Here is a 24,171-nt window from a genome sequence, read left to right as displayed (position 1 = left end):
TCAAATGTCATATTATGTGCAAATGGTTAAAGTACAAAAGGGGAAATAAATAAACATAAATATGGGTTGTATTTACAATGGTGTTTGTTCTCCACTGGTTGCCCTTTTCTTGTGGCAACAGGTCACACATCTTTCTGCTGTGATGGCACACTGTGGTATTTCACCTAATAGATATGGGGTTTGTTTTCAAATTCTTTATGGGTCTGTGTAATCTGAGGGAAGTATGTGTCTATAATATGGTCATACATTGGGCAGGAGGTTAGGAAGTGCAGCTCAGTTTCCACCTCATTTTGTGGGCAGTGTGCACATAGCCTGTCTTCTCTTGAGAGCCAGGTCTGCCTACAGCGGCCTTTCTCAATAGCAAGGCTATGCTCACTGAGTCTGTACATAGTCAAGCTTTCCTTAAGTTTTGGTCAGTCACAGTGGTCAGGTATTCTGCCACTGTGTACTCTCTGTTTAGGGCCAAATAGCATTCTAGTTTGCGCAGTTTTTTGGTTTGGGTCTAATTGTGTTGCTGTCCTGGGGCTCTGTGGCGTCTATTTGTGTTTGTGAACAGAGCCCCAGGACCAGCTTGCTTAGGGGACTCTTCTCCAGGTTCATCTCTCTGTAGGTGATGGCTTTGTTATGGAAGGTTTGGGAATTGCTTCCTTTTAGGTGGTTGTAGAAGTGAACGCCTCTTTTTTGGATTTTGATAATTAGAGGTTATCTGCCTAATTCTGCTCTGCATGCATTATTTGGTGTTTTACATTGTACACGGAGGATAGTTTTGCAAAATTCTGCATGCAGTCTCAATTTGGTGTTTATTCCATTTTGTGAATTCTTGCTTGGTGAGCGGACCCCAGGCCTCACAACCATAAAGGGCAATGGGTTCTTTAACTGATTCAAGTATTTTTAGCCAGACCCTAATTGGTATGCCACATTTTATGTCCCTTTTGATGGCATAGAAGGCCCTTCTTGCCTTGTCTCTCTCTGTCTCTGTCATTATCTCTCTGTGTATCTCCCACCTGTCCCTCCCTGTCTTCACTCTGCCTTCACTACTCCTTCATCCGCTCTTCTGTTTACACATTAACGTCTTGGCTCTCATTCTCAGTGACATCATCTTAGTCCATTTTCATATGGTCCAAAGTCATTTATAAGGTGTAAATTGACGGCTTTGTGTGTTTATAGCATCAGATGTGTGTGAGAGCAGACAATTATTGCAAAGAGTAGTAATTATACATTTACTGCACAGTTTTGTTTTCTCTCTCTAAATGGCTATGAACAGACCTAATGCTGTCTGTTTTAGTGTCCAGAAGAAGACAACTTCAATCTCCCTGTCCATTCGTTCACCTTCACCCAAGAGCCCTGAGGCTGTACCTCACCGCTCCACCCTGGTCCTATCTGCACCCCCACACCGGGTAGGAGACACGCACGCACACACACACACACACACACACACACACACACACACACACACACACACACACACACACACACACACACACACACACACACACACACAGCAGTATACGATCTGGAAGGGTCATTATGAATAACAACAGCAGGTGTTCTCAAGATGGATACTTTATGGTCAGATTACATCTCTCTATCTTGTCCTCCAGATGCAGAGTCCAGTTTCTTCACTATATGGAGGTGGTGGTCCTCTTACAGCGCCCCCTATCTTTACCAAGGTAAGACTACATTTGGAGTTATGGAAAAGTTGTGCATCACACACACATAAATGCAGACACCCGCACGCTGCATCTCCCTGTAATAACACAGTGTAAGACGGGCGGGGGCCAGATAAAACATTCCATTTGAAGGAGTGCAGCCAGAAAGTTTCTGTCTCCTGCTCTAACCATTCTGGAACCTACAACTGCTCCTCCCCTCCTCCCTCAGCCCACCTCAGGCCATACGTCATGGTCTGTGTGCTGGTGGGATGTGAGGCAGCGCATCAAACAGGCCTGCCAAACCGACATGGGTCAGGAGGGTCTCACTCCCATCCAGCCCTGCAGACTACAAATCATTTTCCAGCTCGTTACAGAAAGACATTTGTTTGTCTTCACCCCCTCCTCCAGGAGCTGTAGGGCTTCATCTCAATGAGAATATGTGCTCTTTTTGGGTGAAGTCAGGGGTGTGATGTCACCCTGGCGGTTGCACACACACATAGGCATAGACACACACACACACACACACACACACACACACACACACACACACACACACACACACACACACACACACACACACACACACACACACACACACACACACACACACACACACACACACACACACTGAAACACACATACGCACACACTTGTAAACACACACACACACACATTTCACCCAGGTCGTCCCAATATATTCAGTCACATTGCAAAACCCAGTTCATACACTCACAAAGAGAGGCACTGATTCACACACAGTACACACACAACGAGAGAGTTTCTGTTGCTGATAGACAGGATGAGTCCTTTCACTGTGAGACCTGTTGACTGGTTGGAGAGGTAACACAATGCTGCCGTTGGCCCCTGCCTTGGCCTCTCAACGGATGGTTTCCTGCCTCTCTGATTGCAACACTAGAAGCTGTCACAGGATTGTCTGGATAGCCCTTCTCTGTCCTGTCCTTTTGTGAGACAGAGTGCTGTAAATGGGGTCAGTGTCTGCTGGCCTCCCACTCCCACGTGTGGTGTTCTGTTCTGCTCTGCTTACTGACACTGTGTTGTCTTCCTCTCTCTCTATGTCTTCATTAATTTCCTCTTCTCCCACTTTTTTTTCTTAATCTTCCTTTCTTCCATCCGATGTCTCTTTCTCCTCCTCTCCTTTGTTCTCTCTCTGTCTAACCCTGACCCTTTCTCTCTGTTTCTTTCTCCTCTTTACCTTGCCCCCCGTCTCTCTCTCTCATCTCTCACCCTCCCTCCCTCCCTCCCTCCCTCCCTCAAAACTCTGTCTCTCTCCCCATCCAGCTCTTACAGAATGCCCAGGCATCAGAGGGTCAGGTGGTTGTGTTGGAGTGCAGGGTTCGAGGCAGCTTTCCTCTGCAGGTCCAGTGGTTCAGACAGGGACAGGTCATCCAGGACTCTCCAGACTTCCGCATCCTGCAGAAAAGTGAGACATTCTCAGTAGAGTCAGAATACTTATTGGTGTGAGAGGTCATCGAAAAGTTAAAAAAGGACTGAATGATTTATGAGTCTTACTCCCTCCTCTCCCTCTCTCCCTTTGATGTCATGTGAAACACAGAGCCACGGTCTGCAGCAGAGCCAGGTAAGTTACTTCACTTCCTCCTATGTCATTCTCAGGCATGTTGTCATCAACATAGTCACTGCTATATGTCTACTCTCGTCAGCTCCATCATGCATCCAAACCGGTCTCAGTCTGTATGTTGTCTCAGTCTGTATGTTGTCTCAGTCTGTATGTTGTGTCAGTCTGTATGTTGTCTCAGTCTGTATGTTGTCTCAGTCTGTATGTTGTCTCAGTCTGTATGTTGTGTCAGTCTGTATGTTGTCTCAGTCTGTATGTTGTCTCAGTCTGTATGTTGTCTCAGTCTGTATGTTGTGTCAGTCTGTATGTTGTGTCAGTCTGTATGTTGTCTCAGTCTGTATGTTGTCTCAGTCTGTATGTTGTCTCAGTCTGTATGTTGTCTCAGTCTATATGTTGTGTCAGTCTGTATGTTGTGTCAGTCTGTATGTTGTCTCAGTCTGTATGTTGTCTCAGTCTGTATGTTGTGTCAGTCTGTATGTTGTGTCAGTCTGTATGTTGTGTCAGTCTGTGCTGTCACTTTGGCACTGTGATGATGTCATCTACTGTTGACCTGGATTTGACGAAGGCCTCAAAACAACAGTCTGGGACAACAAGAGGGAATGTAATAAACTCTGAGAGGCGAACACAATCTCTTACACAATCATATTTACTAAGAGACTTTTCCACTTTGAGACGTGACTAAAGAGGTACATCAGGTGTTACCGTCAAGCTCTCATAGCTCTCCCACTTTCTCCCTCTCACACTTTCTCTTTTTCTTTGTGTGTGTGTTTGTGTGTCTACATGTGTTGGTATGTCTATCTGTCTGTCTGTGTATGTGTATGTTTTCCTACTTCACCTGTCACATTCAGAGTGGTCTGTCTGTCTGTCTCTGTTTGTCTGTCTCTCGACCCTGATACCCTGTCTGATATTTAGTCTCTTCCTTGGCAGTGAGTCACATCTAATTGTCAGTCTCCTGTTTAACATGTACATACCAAATGTCTACCTGTCTATCTATGTCTGTCTTACCTCCAACTACAAACATATAGATAGTAAACCTTACACTCTTTCTATGGCTGTGTAAACATCTATTAAACCGGTCCAACTGTCTGTCTCATTCAACTGTTACAAACTTTCCCTAACCTGTTTATACTGACCACCAGTATTTCTTTTTTGCTGTTAGTTTCAACACTGTGCCACTGCTAGTTGTTTAATTCACCACAGTGTATGTGATGAGAGTTGTGATTGGTTTTCTCCAGAGGAGATCTGTACGCTGGTGATAGCAGAGGCCTTCCCAGAGGATGGAGGTCAGTTCTGCTGCACTGCAACCAACCTTTACGGCTCCGTCAGCAGCACAGCCCAACTCTCTGTCACCGGAGGGGCCTTCAACACTCCCACAGGTGAGGTACCATCATTATTGTATTAACTTGAGCACAGTTTCTATAACTTGTAGCAACTTGTAGGTGAATTTGCTTAAAGTGTAATTGAGTTAAACTTTAGTGCATGTGAGTTTGTAGTTTGCACAGTGTTTGTGCAGTATTTTGGTACATCTGGGTCAAGTATGAGGGCCTGTCTGGCTCTACGTCATATCAATGATTACCAATAGACAGTCAGCCTGGGAGGTCTAGTGTATCCCTGTGTGGTTTCCTCTGGTTCAGATGACTGTCCTGGTCCTGTTTATTATCCTGGATAATCCTGGATCTATATGAGGATGAGAGGAGGAGACGGAGAGGGGGAGGAGGAGAGGAAGAGAGGAGGAGAGGGGGAGGAGGAGAGGAGAAGGAGGGGGGACTGGGGGAGGAGGAGAGGGGGGAGGAGGAGAGGGAGAGAGGAGGCGAGGAGAAGGAGGGGGGAGTGGGGGAGGGGAGAGGGGGGAGGAGGAGAGGGAGAGAGGAGGCGAGGAGAAGGAGGGGGGAGTGGGGGGAGGGGGAGAGGGGGAGGAGGAGAGGGAGAGAGGAGGAGAGGAGAAGGAGGGGGAGTGGGGGAGGAGGAGAGGGGGAGGAGGAGAGGGAGAGAGGAGGCGAGGAGAAGGAGGGGGAGTGGGGGAGGGGGAGACGGGGAGGAGGAGAGGGGGAGGAGGAGAGGGAGAGAGGAGGAGAGGAGAAGGAGGGGGAGTAGTAGAGGGGGAGGAGGTTAGTTAGGTGATGATCAACTATCTCAGTGTGGGAGAAGGGAGATGTGTTTATTCTCTCTGATAACTCTGTGTACTCTCAGTTCACCACGCAATCAGAGGAAATCCAAGGACCAAATAAACAGGGGTTACATCAAGACCTCCCCCAGACTAACAGGCTGACTGGACACAGCTGCTACTTTAGATCACATCACATTCCAAACTAAATATAGAACTGCCATGTTTAGTAGGCTATAAGAGGGGGATGTGGGGCAGTCTGGGATCTGCTGCAGGTTATTTTAGTGCACTGTGTGAGGAGATGTCTGTAGTGTGACACTTCTTGTCTCTCTCCCTCTAGCGGTGTATGACTCGGTCAGGAATGGTGTGGCGTCCGGGGACGACTCTGTCTTCGAGGACACCCAGGCCTTTCCCCCTCCCCCGCCCACAGAGATCAGCCTATTGGAGGTTCCGCCCAAGGTCCCACCCAGTACCTGCGCCGAGGGTTTCCACGTCAACGAGCTGGAGATCTGGCCCAGCATGTCGGGCCTGCAGCCTGTTCACATGTACCACGACGTGCAGGGTCAGGACCGGGCCAACTGGGCACTGCAGAACGGCAGGCCTGCCAGCCCCCCTCAGCCCTCCTTCAGCCTGCCTCCCCGAGAGGCCCAGCCAGACTTCCCAGGCCCAGCCAAGATGTCTCCGGCCCCGGTGAAGGAAGGTCCTCCGCTGCCCACCAAGCCCAAACTGTGAATACACCCTCCATCCTGCCATGCTGCCACCACCCTGCCACTCTCCTTACCCTTGCCTCCCTGCTCATCTCACCGCATCCCACTGCACCAGAGGAGGGCTGTCATAAGTGATGTCTGATTGAGCTGGCGCCATGACTCTCATAATAAGTGATTGTATTGTGGATCAGTGATCTGGGTGTATTCTGCTTCTGAAAGGGTTACAAGGGGAATCCCAGTATTTACAGAACAAAAGCATTCTGGTCTCTTTATGATGGTGTCAGTGCCATGTCAGTGCTGTGTTCTGTTGTGTGCCAGAGAGTTGGCCTGGCTGGCAGCTGTTCTGTGGCTGAAAACAGATTGGCTTCTGTTCTGATGGATGGCTCCTATTGTCTCTGTGTGACTCCTATATGCACGACCAGGGCCCCTGCTTTCTCTGTATGGCCTCCCCCTGTGGCCTCCCTGTGTTTTATTAAAGGCAGTGAGTATGATGTCTGTGTTGTTGCAGTAGAGCATTTATTGTCCTTGTATGGTTTGTGTATGTCTTGATTTGGGACTGTGTATGGACTTGACTGCACAGTCTTGTTATGGATGGCCTCTGTTCGTGTTGCAGGGTCTAGCTTCTGATTTAATGTTGTGGTTCAGACATGATATATGTCTTATGCATTAGTGAGGGGGTCTGAGACTGACATATTTCTGATGCATGTGGAACATGGATGTTGTGTAGGGTTCATGCTCTGTGCTTTGTACATAGCATATGTGTTGTTGCGTTGGATTGCCTATTTGTGTATCTCTTGCTAAATGTTGACATTGTATCCTCTCTGCTTCCAGAGCGGAGGGTATAGAGGAGGAGACAGAACGTGACAGGTAAATAACCGAAGGGTTGGTCTGGGTCTGGTCTGGTCTGGGTCTGGTCTGGGTCTGTTTCTGGGTGTGATGTGAGTGGAGCCATATTGTTTAGCAGTGGAGTTGGAAGAATAATGGCATCATAACGATGTGTTGGCACATTCAGATTGTTTTGCTGTATTTCTTTTGGTGTCCCGGCTTGAGTTTCTGCAAATAGTAGGATCACCATAAAGCTGCTTCCTTGAGTGAGTTTTTCCACAATAATAACACAAACATACTGCCAAAAACAATCAGCTCCCCGTGGTGAAGCGTGCAGAGGGACGGTGCACTGACCCCCCTCTCCTCTGCTACATACACTCAGTAATTACACAGTAAAAACACCAGCCCTGCCATTACCCAGGGGTCAATGTGTTGTGCCATGCCGTGCTGGAGTTTAGCTTCCTCTCTGTCCCCTGGTGACCTGTAGAAGTGTTGGCTGACAAACTAAAGCCTCAGGCACCGGCCACTTTTTACCTTCAACCTCTGACCTCACGGCAGGGGTCACTGCCTCTCATTTGTTCTCCTGAACACCTCCTGAAAACAATAACGTTTTTTAAACGGCATGCTTTTGCACAATGTTGAAGCCACGGTTCTACAGTGTCTACGTCTGTGAAAGGGGATCCTGTTGTGTGACTTTTACTGCCTCTGATGTAAAAGTCTGTTTTTCTCTTATCTGGATTTGATTTGAGGCCTCCAATGTAACTTTAATCGAGTTTCTGATTGAGTCGTTTTTCTAAATTGCTGTGAATCCAATGGGGAACTGAATGGAAACTATGAGCCCACTGTCTTAGCTCTCTGTCTCCTAATGTGAAACAAAGCACTATCATGCAACACCTACCATTTCACTGGAGCCAGTAAGGTCTGTGAATCAGTGTCTGTTTCGACGGATGTTTTTAATAGATAAATCACAGTCACAGTTACTGCTTTAACTGCTGTATTTTATTCACAAGGAAAGAAAGTCCTTTTAGTGTGATAGTCTAAGAGGAAGTACTATTGCATCCATGCATCTCAACCATTACATAGGCCAAAACCTGTTATTTATGCCTCTCAGTGCCTTGACCTGTGAGCTGTGGGTCTGTGGGCTGGTATCTTGATGAAAGCTCTCCTGTCGATGCTATCTCAGAGCTGCATTAACAGAGCTGGGCTGTGGAGTAGAGCTCTCCTCCTACCTGACCAGAGCCTGACGGGTCTCGACATTATACATCGGTTAGGGCCGGGTAGGGCCTGTTTTTTCATCAATAACTAGGGTACTGGCAGGGCTCAGGTATCACTAAAATGATGACTAACATTTTAAAGCTGAGCCATTTGCATGTACTCTGCTGCGCAGCACAGTTATATCTGACTAAAATCCTAACATGGTGTCAGAAGAGCTTCAACCTCGTCAAATATAAGACAGTTGGAGTTTAGAGTGATGAAAAGTAGCTAACAGCTAACTGCTCTCTCATGTCTCTTTATTGAGCAGAGCAGCCCAAGCAGAGCTATTGCTATGAATAATCACAGACTCAGAATGCCATGAGCAGAGCGCATGCACAGCGAGCTGTGGGCAGGGAGCGAGTGACAGACAGAGAGGAGCAGCAAATGGATTTACTAACAGAGGAAGTTTTTTCTGATTTGGGGTTTTGGGCAGGGCCTTAAATTTGGCAGAAGCAATCGGGCCTGGGTAGGGTAGGGCCTGAACGTCATGGGCATGGGTAGGGCTCGGGCTTAAAATTCATGCCTCTACTGTGGAGATTCATGCCTCTACTGTGGAGATTCAGGGCTCTACTATGGAGATTCATGCCTCTACTGTGGAGATTCATGCCTCTACTGTGGAGATTCAGGGCTCTACTGTGGAGATTCAGGGCTCTACTGTGGAGAGGAAGTTGCTGTATGACTTGGCAGGCTGAGGTGACTGTACAAGACCTGATCTGGGAAAACACGCCTGCTGTCCGTCTGCACTGTGACTGTTCTGTACTGGAGGAAGATGGAGCTGGGCCAGTCAGCCAGTCAGTCAGTCAGTCAGTCAGTCTGTCAGCCAGTCAGCCAGTCAGTCAGTCAGTCAGTCAGCCAGTCAGTCAGTCAGTCAGTCAGTCAGTCAGTCAGTCAGTAGTTCTGATGGCTGTTGTTACTGGTGTTGCCACACCTGGTGGAAGAATCAGAGGAAGCTCTCAGGGGAGAGGCCACAGGTTGGTGTTAGGATCAGAACACTGGCCTTGTGTTTTAAGAGTGGGAGAGAGAGGGAGAGAGGGGAGAGAGAGAGAGAGAGAGAGAGAGGGGGAGAGAGAGGGGGAGAGAGAGAGAGAGGGAGAGAGAGGGGAGAGAGAGAGGGGAGAGAGAGAGGGGAGAGAGAGAGAGAGAGAGAGAGAGAGAGGCAGGTTGAGTCTGTTTTGGGGCTTAAGGGCAGCAGTGTATAACAGTCTGTATTAAGCTGTTAAAGGTTGTTGGGTCTGTAGCCATGCCTTGAGACAGGTCATAAATCACTTAGATGGGAGCTATCGTATCAGTGTGAGGTCACTGGGCTGCCATTTTGGAGAGTTTGCATGTTCCATCCTGATTTATGATTCAGATTCACCAGGGGTCTGATCAAGAATAAAGCCGTATCACACTGGACTGTTAACACCTGGAATTTGTCAATCTGCTTTCCCTATGTGTGTGTAGGAGGGTGTGTATGTGTGTTTGTGTCTGTTTGTGTGTGTGCGTGCATGTGTGTGTGTACGTGTGCGAACCCCCACATGTGTACGTTGTGATGGAGTGTAAGCGGCAATGGTGTTCAGTATCAGCTTTCTAGTCTTGTACATGCTTACCCAGTGTGACACATCACAGGAACTGTTTCATGTTGAATGGTTACGACATACTCTGAAAACAAGGTGTGTATGTATGTGCTGGCGTGAGCATTTTTAAATGCAAGGGATTTAGAAAGTGCCTCTTTCCTGGAACTGGTGCCTCAGAGTCCCCCTGAGATTCCCTGTGGCTGCTGTGTGGCAAATCGTCAAGTTATTAATTGCCATCTTGTCGATTACTGTCAACATTTACTAGATTCACATGCAAAACTTAACCTACAAAAGATAATGATACAGTATTTATTTGTACAGAAACACTGACATTCAGTTCAAGCGGCAGCCTCTGAAGGGAAAGTCCAAACCCAGACCATGCAAGGTTTTTGAGGAGAGGATCATAGAGAAGAGCCAAGTGAATGGGGCTCAGTGAGGTGTGACTGTAGTACTAACTGTGATCACGGTGGCACAACATTAGATTATGGGTTGGGATATAATCTGTGGGTGGGCGTCGTCAAACACACAAGCAGGAATTATCCTGCCAACATTTTATATCTTAATCACTGTTTCATAAAACAAAGAATCAAAACCTGACAGTTGAAATAGTTATCTTGCACATATCCATTTTATAAACAGCCTACTGTTGAACCCTCTCTGGCAAACACTCTGTGAGAATCTCCACCAGGCTTCATCTTCTTGTTTGCTTTAGATTATTTGAGGATTACGGATTGTGAAAAGCAGAGGAGTCAAGCACAGATCAGGGGTTTAAACAACCTCAACACTGCCATGTCATAACCCGCTCACAATCTAAACTTAAAAACATTCCATAAAATAACCATAACCATCATAACTCCATCCTTGATTGAGGACTACTTGAAATGTGGTTGAGTTCTGGTCAGTCTAAAAACAGGTTGTGGATCATAAGATCATAATGTGGCACTGTCGTCACGGTGAGGAGGAAGTGATGCTGTAGTGCCTCTCAGAACCCCTGCAGGGTGTGAGGGTCATCATGATCAGACAGCTGTGTTAATCCTCACTGTTCCAGACTGATCTGTCACAGCCTCCACCATGAGAGACCTAACACAATGAGTCACATAGAGAGAGAGAGAGAGAGAGAGAGAGAGAGAGAGAGAGAGAGAGAGAGAGAGAGAGAGAGAGAGAGAGAGAGACAGAGAGAGACAGAGAGAGAGAGAGAGAGAGAGAGAGAGAGAGAGACAGAGAGAGAGAGAGAGAGAGAGACAGAGAGAGAGAGAGACAGAGAGAGAGAGAGAGAGAGAGAGAGAGAGAGAGAGAGAGAGAGAGAGAGAGAGAGAGAGAGAGAGAGAGAGAGAGAGAGAGAGAGACAGAGAGAGAGAGAGAGAGAGAGAGAGAGAGAGAGAGAGAGAGAGAGAGAGAGAGAGAGACAGAGAGACAGAGAGAGAGAGAGAGACAGACAGAGAGAGAGAGAGAGAGAGACAGAGAGAGAGAGAGAGAGAGACAGAGAGAGAGAGAGAGAGACAGAGAGAGAGAGAGAGAGACAGAGAGAGAGACAGAGAGAGAGAGAGAGAGAGAGAGAGAGAGAGACAGAGAGAGAGAGAGAGAGAGAGAGAGAGAGACAGAGAGAGAGAGAGAGAGAGAGAGACAGAGAGAGAGAGAGAGAGAGAGAGAGAGAGAGAGAGAGAGAGAGAGACAGAGAGAGAGAGAGACAGAGAGAGAGAGAGAGAGAGAGAGAGAGAGAGTGCGCGTGTGTCCGCGCGTTCGTTTGTTTATTCGTTTGTTTCTTGAAATCACAGAACAATACAAAGTCATGTTCTGACCCTGTGTGTCCAAAGAGGAGGAAGTGGAAGGTGTGGGCTCTGCTGGAGCCACATGGCAGATGAGGTTCAACACATTATCTTTCAGGGGTCAGATGTCAAAGGTGACTAATATGTGTTAAAATGCTGCCAGCAAATGGCTGCGAATGGGGTCACAACCTCACCATGTGGCGTCTCTCCCCCTCATGGCATCCGAGAACTCCCATTCCTGACTTAAATGTCTGTCATACACGCACACGAACACACATGCACAAACACACACACACTCACACACGCACACGTACATATGAACCGGGCTAACAATCCCAAACATGGGGGAGCTTAGAACAACAGCCTGCTTGCCTGTAAGTGACACCATGTGTGTATGTGTGTGAAGCCTGCATATGCCCAGAGAGGTAAAGATGAGGAAGCTACTAATCCCCTTTAATGTGCTATATATCGCATGTGGATTGACTCAGTGCCACTCAAACCCATGCCGTCTGCATAATTGTCATACCACAGAGATTAAATGATTGGGCCAGCTCCAAACCTCTTTAACCTCCTCTGAGGTCGTTGTCAGGGTAACAGAAAACAACTGCAACAAACTGAAGGCCACGTTCCAAACCATCCTACCCTGCTCTGTCTCTCTCACTCATACACAGATACACATAACTTGTTTACAGAGGATCCTGGATACTGTTTAGTTTTTTGTACTGAGAGTTAATCTCAAATGTGATTTTGATACTTTGGAATGTTAATTCGTTCCCAAATCGAGCTTATACAGTATAACTAAACAACATGTTTAATATACATCTGTGGTCTTGTTGAAACTATGTTTCATGCCTGTTGGAGTCAGAGCTTTGTGTTGATCTTGCAAACTCTTGCGTTCAGGGTTTTTTGTGTGCCGTATTGCTCTCTGTCAGTCCTTGTCATGGAGCGCATGTCCATGACTTGTAGACAATGACACTGAAGCAAATTATTGGTTGAAGAAAGACTCTTTATTGTATCTCTTCAAGGTAAAGTCAAGAATCCTGAAACCAAAGAGAATGTTGGATTGAGTAGCGCATTCCGTTTGCCAACAATACTTTGACATAATGCGCCAAAGTCGAGTGTTTGTTGATCACGCCAGTTACTAAAACAATGTAACTTTTAACAATGTTTCTATCGTGTATAAAGCTGCCCATTTAAACAAATATGATCCAGCAATGTGAAATATATTATTCTAATAACGATCAAAGTATTGGTAGAGTATAATCATATAATTTAACCTACCTTGTGTTTGTCTGAAGCACCGAACTGTTTTCTTGTTGAAGTGCTGGTGTGCATTATGCATGAGGCAAGTTAGTCTACGAGTCATCGATGATGGCCTACCAAAAGGCAAAAAGCCTCCTGAGGGGATGGGGGCCTGGGATTAAAAATAAATACAATATAAATATAGGACAAAACACAGATCAAAACAAGAGAGACAGCACAACACTACATAAAGAGAGACCTAAGACAACAACATAGCAAGGCAGCAACACATGACAACACAGCATGGTAGCAACACAACATAACAACAACATGGTAGCAACACAACATGGTAGCAGCACAAAACATGGTAGAAACATTATTAGGCACAGACAACAGCACAAAGGGCAAGAAGGTAGAGACAACAATACATCACACAAAGCAGCCACAACTGTCAATAAGAGTGTCCATGATTGAGTCTTTGAATGAAGAGATTGTGATAAAACTGTCCAGTTTGAGTGTTTGTTGCAGCTCATTCCAGTCACTAGCTGTATGTGCTTTGGGGACCTTTAACAGAATGTGACTGGCAGAACGGGTGTTGTATGTGGAGGATGAGGGCTGCAGTAGATATCTCAGATGGGGGGAGTGAGGCCTAAGAGGGTTTTATAAATAAGCACCAACCAGTGGGTCTTGCAACGGGTATACAGAGATGACCAGTTTACAAAGGAGTATAGAGTGCAGTGACGTGTCTTATAAGGAGCATTGGTGGCAAATCTGATGGCCGAATGGTAAAGAACATATAGCCGCTCGAGGGCACCCTTACCTGCTGATCATTAAATTATGTCTCCGTAATCTAGCATGGGTAGGATGGTCATCTGAATCAGGGTTAGTTTGGCAGCTGGGGTGAAAGTGGAGCGATTACGATAGAGGAAATCAAGTCTAGATTTAACTTTAGCCTCCAGCTTTGATATGTGCTGACAGAAGGACAGTGCGCCATCTAGCCATACTCCCAAGTACTTGTATGAGGTGACTACCTCAAGCTCTAAACCCTCAGAGGTAATAATAACACCTGTGGGAGGAGGGGCATTCTTCTTGCCAAACCACATTACATTTGTTTTGGAGGTGTTCAGAAGAAGGTTAAGGGTAGAGAAATCTTGTTGGACACTAAGAAAGCTTTGTTGTAGAGCATTTGACACAAAATCCAGGGAGGGGCCAGCCGTGTATAAGACTGTATCATCTGCAATTAAATGGATGAGAGAGCTTCCTACTGCCTGAGCTATGTTGTTAATGTAAATTGAGAAGAGCGTGGGGCCTATGATTGAGCCTTGGGGTACTCCCTTGGTGACAGGCAGTGGCAGAGACAGCAGATTTTCTGACTTTATACACTGCACTCTTTGAGAGAGGTAGTTAGATAACCAGCCAAAAGACCCCTCAGAGACACCAATACATCCCACGAGAATGGAATGCTCTACCGTATCAAAAGCTTTGGCCAAGTAAATAAAAATATCAGCACAATATTGCTTAGAATCAATGGCAATGGTGACATCATTGAGGACCTTTAAGGTTGCAGTGATACATCCGGAAACCAGGTTGACCGGAAACCAGGAAACCAGATTGCTGGTTTCCTGACCGGAAACCAGATTGCATACCCGAGAGAATACTATAGACATCAAGTATGCCAGTCAGTTGATTATTGACAAGTTGTTCCAACACTTTTGATAAACAGGACAAAATAGAAATAGGCCTATAACAGTTAGGATCAGCTTGATCTCCCCCTTTAAATAAAGGATGAACCGTGGCTGCCTTCCAAGCAATGGGAACCTCCTCAGAAAGCAGAGACTGGTTAAAAAGGTTGGAGATAGGCTTGGCGATGATAGGGGCAGCAACCTTAATAACCTCTTACATCTAGACGTTCCGCTAGCGAAACACCTGCTCCAATATCCAATGATGGGCGTGGCGCGAAATACAAATTCCTCTAAAATCCGAAAACTTCCATTTTTCAAACATATGACTATTTTACAGCATTTTAAAGACAAGACTCTCATTAATCTAACCACACTGTCCGATTTCAAAAAGGCTTTACAACGAAAGCAAAACATTAGATTATGTCAGCAGAGTACCCAGCCAGAAATAATCAGACACCCATTTTTCAAGCTAGCATATAATGTCACAAAAAACAAAACCACAGCTAAATGCAGCACTAACCTTTGATGATCTTCATCAGATGACAACCCTAGGACATTATGTTATACAATGCATCCATGTTTTGTTCAATCAAGTTCATATTTATATCAAAAACCAGCTTTTTTACATTAGCATGTGACGTTCAGAACTAGCATACCCCCCGCAAACATCCGGTGAATTTACTAAATTACTCACGATAAACGTTCACAAAAAACATAACAATTATATTAAGAATTATAGATACAGAACTCCTCTATGCACTCGATATGTCCGATTTTAAAAAAGCTTTTCGGTGAAAGCACATTTTGCAATATTCTCAGTAGATAGCCCAGCCATCACGGCTAGCCATTTAGACACCGACCAAGTTTAGCCCTGATCAAACTCCGATTTACTTTTACAAAAATTTCATTACCTTTGTTGTCTTCGTCAGAATGCACTCCCAGGACTGCTACTTCAATAACAAATGTTGGTTTGGTCCAAAATAATCCATCGTTATATCCAAATTGCGGCGTTTTGTTCGTGCGTTCCAAGACACTATCCAAAATGGTAAATCAGGGTCGCGAGCATGGCGCAATTCGTGACAAAAGATTTCTAAATATTCCATTACCGTACTTCGAAGCATGTCAACCGCTGTTTAAAATCCATTTTTATGCCATTTTTCTAGTAAAAAAGCGATAATATTCCGACCGGGAATCTCCGTTTAGCTAAACAGAGGAAAGAAAACAAAGCTTTCGGTCGACGCGGGCACGAGCCTGAGTCTCACAGTACTGTAACCAGCCACTATCCAAACACGCTACTTTGTTTCAGCCAGAGCCTGCAAAGCCACGATTCAGCATTTTGCCACCTTCTGAGAGTCCATGTGAGCCGTAGAAAGTGTCACGTAAGAGCAGAGATCCCCTGTAATAGATAGAGATAATCAACAAGGCCAAGAAATGGTCAGACAGGGTACTTCCTGTACAGAATCTTCTCAGGTTTTGGCCTGCCAAATGAGTTCTGTTATACTCACAGACACCATTCAAACAGTTTTAGAAACTTTGGAGTGTTTTCTATCCAAAGCTAATAATTACATGCATATTCTAGTTTCTGGGCAGGAGTACTAATCAGATTAAATCGGGTATGTTTTTTATCCGTCCGTGAAAATACTGCCCCCTAGCCATAACAGGTTAAAGAAGAAAGGGTCTAAACCATCTGACTCAGATGTTTTATGGGGTCAGGTTTCAGGAGCTCCTTTAGCACCTCGGACTCAGTGACTGCCTGCAGGGAGAAACTTTGTAGTGGGGAAGGGGAAAAAGAGGGAGATGCATCGGGGATAGTCGTATTAGAAGGGGTGGGAGATGAGAAAATGTTGGACGGGCAAGGAGGCATGTCTGAGTCAAATAGGAATCCTGACTTAATGAAGTGGTGATTAAAGAGCTCAGACATGTGCTTCTTGTCAGTAACAACCACATCATCAACATTAAGGGACATGGGCAGCTGTGAGGAGGAGGGTTTTTTCTCCAGGTCTTTAACCGTTTCCAGAACTTCTTGGGGTTAGACCCACAGAGAACTGCTCCTTAAAGTAACTAACTTTGGCCTTCCGGATAGCCTGAGTGCTCATATTTCTAATTTGCCTGAACGATAGCCAGTCAGCCTGAGTATGCGTGTGCCGAGCCTTTCACCAAATGCAATTCTTGAGGTGGAGTAACTTAGCAAGATCACGGTTGAACCAGGGGCTGAACCTGTTTTTAATTCTCATTTTCTTTATGGGGGCGTTTTTGTTAACAATACCACTGAAGATATTAAAAAAGAAGGTCCAAGCGTCTTCGACAGAGGCGATCAAGCTGATTCTATACCATTTTACAGAGGCCAGTTCATGAAGGAAGGTTTGCTCATTGATGTTTTTTAGCAAGCGTCTATGACAAATCAGGACAGGTCGTTTCACTGAGCAGCCATTACGAACACATGCTGTAAAACAGTGATCACTAAGGTCATTACAGAAAACACCAGACTGATACCTATCAGGATTATTTGTGAGGAAAACATCGAGGAGAGTTGCCTTTTCTGGGTGTTTGGAGTCATACCTTGTGGGATTTGTAATAATCTGAGAAAGATTTAATTGCTTTAGGACTTGGTCAGGTGGTTTAAGCAAGTCCCAGTTTAGGTCACCTAGCAGGATAAATTCAGACTTAGTGTAAGGGGCCAGGAGAGAGCTTAAGGCAGGTAGGGTACAGGCCGGTGCTGATGGAGGACGATAGCACCCAGCAACAGTCAACAAAGAGCTATTTGAAACTTTAATGCTTAAAACCAGCAAATCAAGCATCAGTATTCAAAACACTCTTCAGATGGCAACAAGATCATATTGTACAGCAATTTCATCAGGTAACATGAATACACAGCCGGTTTATGTAAAACCGTTGTTTATGATACAGTATATGTCCATGGGAAATTACGCATTTATGGTAGAAATGTGTTTTGGGGCTATCATGATGGAACATTCCTAGCTGAAGGGAGTTCCTGGAAAGAATACTTAGGTGCTCAGTTGGCTTTTGCCTGGGAGAGAGCAGGCTGGGCAGGTAACAGGTTGACTAGAGTAGAGTTATACCTGGGAGAGAGCAGGCTGGGCAGGTAACAGGTTGACTAGAGTAGAGTTATACCTGGGAGAGAGCAGGCTGGGCAGGTAACAGGTTGACTAGAGTAGAGTTATACCTGGGAGAGAGCAGGCTGGGCAGGTAACAGGTTGACTAGAGTAGAGTTATACCTGGAGGAGAGCAGGCTGGGCAGGTAACAGGTTGACTAGAGTAGAGTTATACCTGGGAGAGAGCAGGCTGGGCAGCTAACAGGTTGACTAGAGTAGAGTTATACCTGGGAGAGAGCAGGCTGGGCAGGTAACAGGTTGACTAGAGTAGAGTTATACCTGGGAGAGAGCAGGCTGGGCAGGTAACAGGTTGACTAGAGTAGAGTTATACCTGGGAGAGAGCAGGCTGGGCAGGTAACAGGTTGACTAGAGTAGAGTTATACCTGGGAGAGAGCAGGCTGGGCAGGTAACAGGTTGACTAGAGTAGAGATATACCTGGGAGAGAGCAGGCTGGGCAGGTAACAGGTTGACTAGAGTAGAGTTATACCTGGGAGAGAGCAGGCTGGGCAGGTAACAGGTTGACTAGAGTAGAGTTATACCTGGGAGAGAGCAGGCTGGGCAGGTAACAGGTTGACTAGAGTAGAGTTATACCTGGGAGAGAGCAGGCTGGGCAGGTAACAGGTTGACTAGACTAGAGTTATACCTGGGAGAGAGCAGGCTGGGCAGGTAACAGGTTGACTAGAGTAGAGTTATACCTGGGAGAGAGCAGGCTGGGCAGGTAACAGGTTGACTAGAGTAGAGTTATACCTGGGAGAGAGCAGGCTGGGCAGGTAACAGGTTGACTAGAGTAGAGTTATACCTGGGAGAGAGCAGGCTGGGCAGGTAACAGGTTGACTAGACTAGAGTTATACCTGGAGGAGAGCAGGCTGGGCAGGTAACAGGTTAGCTCAAGTAGAGTTATACCTGGAGGAGAGCAGGCTGGGCAGGTAACAGGTTGACTAGAGTAGAGTTATACCTGGGAGAGAGCAGGCTGGGCAGGTAACAGGTTGACTAGAGTAGAGTTATACCTGGAGGAGAGCAGGCTGGGCAGGTAACAGGTTGGCTAGAGTAGAGTTATACCTGGGAGAGAGCAGGCTGGGCAGGTAACAGGTTGACTAGAGTAGAGTTATACCTGGGAGAGAGCAGGCTGGGCAGGTAACAGGTTGACTAGAGTAGAGATATACCTGGAGGAGAGCAGGCTGGGCAGGTAACAGGTTGACTAGAGTAGAGTTATACCTGGAGGAGAGCAGGCTGGGCAGGTAACAGGTTGACTAGAGTAGAGATATACCTGGGAGAGAGCAGGCTGGGCAGGTAACAGGTTGACTAGAGTAGAGATATACCTGGGAGAGAGCAGGCTGGGCAGGTAACAGGTTGACTAGAGTAGAGATATACCTGGGAGAGAGCAGGCTGGGCAGGTAACAGGTTGACTAGAGTAGAGTTATACCTGGGAGAGAGCAGGCTGGGCAGGTAACAGGTTGACTAGAGTAGAGATATACCTGGGAGAGAGCAGGCTGGGCAGGTAACAGGTTGACTAGAGTAGAGTTATACCTGGGAGAGAGCAGGCTGGGCAGGTAACAGGTTAGCTCGAGTAGAGTTATACCTGGAGGAGAGCAGGCTGGACAGGTAACAGGTTGACTAGAGTAGAGTTATACCTGGGAGAGAGCAGGCTGGGCAGGTAACAGGTTGACTAGAGTAGAGTTATACCTGGGAGAGAGCAGGCTGGGCAGATAACAGGTTGACTAGAGTAGAGTTATACCTGGAGGAGAGCAGGCTGGACAGGTAACAGGTTAGCTACAGTAGAGTTATACCTGGAGGAGAGCAGGCTGGGCAGGTAACAGGTTGGCTAGAGTAGAGTTATACCTGGAGGAGAGCAGGCTGGGCAGGTAACAGGTTGGCTAGAGTAGAGTTATACCTGGGAGAGAGCAGGCTGGGCAGGTAACAGGTTGACTAGAGTAGAGTTATACCTGGAGGAGAGCAGGCTGGGCAGGTAACAGGTTGGCTAGAGTAGAGTTATACCTGGAGGAGAGCAGGCTGGGCAGGTAACAGGTTAGCTCAAGTAGAGTTATACCTGGAGGAGAGCAGGCTGGGCAGGTAACAGGTTGACTAGAGTAGAGTTATACCTGGAGGAGAGCAGGCTGGACAGGTAACAGGTTGGCTAGAGTAGAGTTATACCTGGGAGAGAGCAGGCTGGGCAGGTAACAGGTTGACTACAGTAGAGTTATACCTGGGAGAGAGCAGGCTGGGCAGGTAACAGGTTAGCTAGAGTAGAGTTATACCTGGGAGAGAGCAGGCTGGACAGGTAACAGGTTAGCTAGAGTAGAGTTATACCTGAGTTTTGTTATAGGCAAAGAGTTGTTGCCGGAATAGTTTGTACTGAGAATATGTTTGAGTTATTCAAGTCTTTGTCAACGACCTGTTTGTTATTTTCTGTACAAAGTTTATTGGCAAATAAAAGTCTCTAAGAGAGGTGAGCACCAGAACATTCTGTCTGTCTCCTCACTGTCTGATCCGTCGCTTCGGTTACTGCTTTGTCTTTCGTCTGTCGTTGTGTTGCGTTCAGGGTTGTGTTTGTGGACCGTAGTGCTCTATGGTCTTGTGTTCAGAGCCGTGTTGCTCGGGCTGCCAGGCTTTGTCACATATCTGTGCTGTGATTCAGAGCTGTACCCACAGCAGAGGCCTTGTGTTTATGAGGTGTAGCTCGTAAACTCTCTAATGCTGTATTAACAATCACTTTCTTATGGAGGCGTTGCGTGTGGTTTTATGGAAACATGTATGTTAAAGAGACACATATGGAACTGAGTTTCTACACAGAGAACTCTTGTTTCTTCATTATCAGCTGCCTGGCAAGCTCAAGACAGTCCTGAAGTTCATGTGCAACTTGAGGTTTTTCATTAGTCATGCCATTAATGTAAAAAAATAAAAACACAAGTGTTTTTGTTTATCAGCTATCTGATTGGTTACATTTGTTGCCCTAAATGTGGACCTGGAGTGTGAATGAATGCGTACAGAGAGAACTAGCCAGAGAAAGAAGAGAAAACACTTGAGATAAAGAATGAGGAAAAGTAGAAGAGACCCAGGAAGGATCGATAACAGGAAGGCAGATCATTCCTCAACAAACCCCAGACAGTGGGCAGTCCTTAAAAGGACATGGCAAGCAGCAGGATTGGCTGAGAGAGCTGACGCTGGATTGGCTCGTAAGGTTGAGTGACCTGCAGGGAATGGAGCAGGTTCTCAAATTAGGAAGAGAGTTGTTAGAGCTGACCTTCACAATACAAGAGGGAAGTGGAAGAGAGAGAGGGGTGAGCAGAGAGAAATACATGTAGAGTGGCGTGAAAGATACAGAGAGAGAGAAAGAGGGAGAGAGATGAGTGTGTGCTTGTTAGTTGACAGCATGGAAACAGAGGTCTTAGTTATCCCCTATGTTTCCCTGGACAGAGGGAATGGTATGTTAAACACAGGGAAGCCCTAGCAGTTACACACTTTTGGGAATCACAAGTCAATCAACCTCTTTGATTGAACCTGTCTTCCATAAGCAGCAGAGTGAGATACACAGACACTGACTTGGCCGTAAGTGGTGTGACTCGACACTGGGGAGATGACTGAATCCTCCTGAGAGAGGAGCTGAACCTGCCCTCGCCCTCCCTGCTCCCCCACCACGCCCCCCCCCTGGTCCCCACACTGTCCCACCTGGTCCCCACCCCAGCCCCACCTGGTCCCCACCCCCCCACGATCTGGGTGTCACGTTCTTTCACAATCTCTCTCTCTCTCTCTCTCTCTCTTACTTTTAATCTTTTATTTCTGGATCAAAAATAGCTGGCTGTTGTTATTCTAGGAGCCTGGTTCTGATAGGGAAGTCTCTAGATCAGTGGCCTGTGTTGCAGAGCTTTTATTGTGAAACAGAGGCTTTTATTGTGAAGAAGGTTTAGGCTGACTCATGCAGAGAGCAAGGGAGGCTGAGTCTGGCTGCTGACTGCTCTATATATGCGGCTTCGCTACCTGGCAGACCGGCAGAAACAACCACACACACACCTCCTGGGGAATACCTGAGCCACAGACAGACATACTCACCTGGGCCACGTCACTGAAGGTACTACTCTTTCTTACAAATTCTTTACAGAATCAGACACAACTTTTGTCAATTTAACACACTTCAGTGGAAGTGAGCGTTTATGGAGAGAGGGGAAGGGAGAGGGAGAGAGGGAGGAGAGGGAGAGTGAGGGAAAGGGAGGAGAGGGAGAGTGAGGGAAAGGGAGGAGAGGGAGAGTGAGGGAAAGGGAGGAGAGGGTGACAAGCAAGTAGCAAGATGCTTTTCATTAACGCTCAGTCAAGTTCAGTTCATTAGAGAGAGAGAAGACGATGTGAACACACCACATTAGCATAGCCACTGTTGCTTTATGCTGAGCTCACTGCTTCAATGAAAGACAGTGTTGCCATTGTTCTTTTTTCTGTGGTAAAACTTTGTGGGCTAAAACTGATCTCAAAATCAGTTGAAATCACAATCTGTCATTTATGCTTCTGAAGAACTAAAAAGGGTTGAATTGAGAGATGGAATGAAGGAGTCCAGAATAAGGAGAGACACAAATGATAGAGAAGGAGAACCAGGAACACTTTTTCATAATTTCTGTCTGCTTTGCCAGCCCCTCAGACAGTTAATGTAAAAAGCATGTGTTGGAGTATGGATGTGTGGTTTATAGGACAGAGAGAGGCGGAGATAGAAACCCATTCATTTACTGGAAGTTCTGGGAAGTGGTTAGTCTGGAGAGGAGAGGGCTGGAGGCAACTGGCTGCTTTACTGAGGGTGATCGGGTCTATGAGGTTGATAAAGCGTAGTTGTGTGAGATGCTTTATTCTGGGTTGTGTCTGTGTTGTGTTAGTGGTGAAGGACCAGTTGTGTTTTTATATAGGTCAGTTGTGTGGTGCCACTTTGGGGTCTGATAGATTAGTTAGCACAATAGTGCCTGTCAGGTCAGAATAGTAGTGTCAGGTTTGGCTTTAGTCCTTCACTGGGTTCTCTGGTTTCTACCCCCTCCCTTCCCCTCACTTTCTCTGGCTCTCCTCCTCTTTCTCATTCTCCCTCTCCACTCCTGCTGCTAATCCCATTTGATGGCGATGTCTTTCCCATTCCAATCCCAGGAAGAATGTCTTGAGCATTCCTGCAATACAGAAAAACACTCTAAACGGGGGGGAGGAATGGAAGGAGGGAGGGAGGGAGGTAGAGAGGGAAGGAGGGAGGAAGAGAGGGAGGAAGGGAGGGAGCTCACTGTTCATTCTCTGCACTTCTCACCTATTATTTGATTCTACATAAAATGGCTCCCAAGATAGACTGATTAAATAGAGGGGAGAGACATAACTTAAGGGGTTGATGGGAGCTGGAGCAACCCTGAACTGTTAGTCTGGTCAGAATGAGCCACACGCTCTGTGCAGTTGTTAAAGCGGGAAAAAGAAAACAGTCTGGTTCTGTTTTATGTGCTGTGTGTGCAATTAGAGCCAGAGAGAGAGGGAGGGAGGGAGTGGGGTACAGACGGAGCAAGGGAGGAGGTGAAAGAGAGAAACATGGAGAGGTTGAAAATACATTTGGAAGTCTAGGAGAACAAAGACAGAGAGAAATTGAGTGGGACAAGGAGAGAGAATGGGAGTTGATAACAAAAAGTCATATTTTACTTTATGCCTTTCTGGTTTCCTTTGTTGTCTATATGAAAAATGTCAGGAACTACTCCTACCAATACAGAACCTCAAGTTGAACTGATCTAGGAGCTGAGTCTAGAGGGGTATGACATGTCCATGGAAAGGACTACTCCTACCAATACAGAACCTCAAGTTTAACTGATCTAGGAGCTGCGTCTAGAGGGGTATGAAATGTCCATGGAAAGGACTACTCCTACCAATACAGAACCTCAAGTTGAACTGATCTAGGAGCTGCGTCTAGGGGGGTATGAAATGTCCATGGAAAGTTGGACGGCTCCTCTGTCTCCTCTCTCTCTCTCCTGAGGAGGAGCACTCAGCCAAACCATGGGAGGAGGGATTAGGGAGAGCTGTATGAGTCGCTGTGAGTGAAGAGTTTGGGCCTGCATGGTGGTAAATTAGCCTGTGATGTGGGTCAGGTCAATGGGTTAACTCTGGTTCTAAACCTGACTGGACTGGAGGTTCGGCCAACATGCACCTCCATGTGGAAAAGGATATGATTTAGACTGATGATTTAGACTGTACTTTCATTCAAAATATCCAAATTGTGTGTGTACATGTAGGCCTACTTGTGTATGTACTGTCTCTGTTTGTTTTTGTGCGGTTTGTGTTTGTGTGCGCACAGCCCACACCTGTTTGAGGGCTTCACTTGAATTTGTTGATGGAAGTTTATCACGCCCACCAGTTGATCTCATCCAGTGATCTAAAGTGATGATGTCAAAGATAAACATTCAGCTATCTTGCTGGGGGTGTTTGTATACAGGAGTCCTGTGAACTGTTATTGTAGCCCCTTACCGTAAACTTAACAAAGGACTTTAGTCTCCCCCTCCTCTAATACAACTCCACATGGTTGTCTAAAAAAGAGCTTTGTTCTTCTTAGAGACCCTTGGTGACCAATGTATGTGTAATGACCTGCTACTTTGCTGTTGTAAATACAGATGTCATAGTGTAAACATTATTCTGCAGCGATAGGACAAATCATTATGGTGATTTTGGCCCATAGCTATAAGATTCCTGT

The 24,171-nt window shown here is 46.3% G+C and overlaps 1 protein-coding gene across 11 annotated transcripts in view; it reads left to right on the top strand.

Annotated features, from left to right (window-relative positions):
• The window catches only part of palld (palladin, cytoskeletal associated protein), a 124,780-nt gene that overhangs the window by 68,806 nt on the left and 31,803 nt on the right, over positions 1–24,171 (top strand). For 7 of the 11 annotated variants that reach the window (XM_045687652.1, XM_045687655.1, XM_045687650.1 and 4 more), the window contains 7 exons: positions 1,265–1,397; positions 1,602–1,670; positions 2,949–3,090; positions 3,223–3,246; positions 4,479–4,619; positions 5,688–6,075; positions 6,886–6,921. In XM_045687652.1, coding sequence (XP_045543608.1) covers positions 1,265–1,397; positions 1,602–1,670; positions 2,949–3,090; positions 3,223–3,246; positions 4,479–4,619; positions 5,688–6,075; positions 6,886–6,921 — 933 coding nt within the window. Of the gene's footprint in view, positions 1–1,264; positions 1,398–1,601; positions 1,671–2,948; positions 3,091–3,222; positions 3,247–4,478; positions 4,620–5,687; positions 6,076–6,885; positions 6,922–21,397; positions 21,559–24,171 lie in introns of those variants that run through there. The other 4 variants (XM_045687651.1, XM_045687658.1, XM_045687653.1 and 1 more) reach the window with 3 other exon arrangements.

Source organism: Salmo salar, chromosome ssa10 (assembly GCF_905237065.1).
Source record: "Salmo salar chromosome ssa10, Ssal_v3.1, whole genome shotgun sequence".
Taxonomy (NCBI): Eukaryota; Metazoa; Chordata; class Actinopteri; order Salmoniformes; family Salmonidae; genus Salmo; species Salmo salar.
This window is presented reverse-complemented; position numbering and strand designations above follow the sequence as displayed.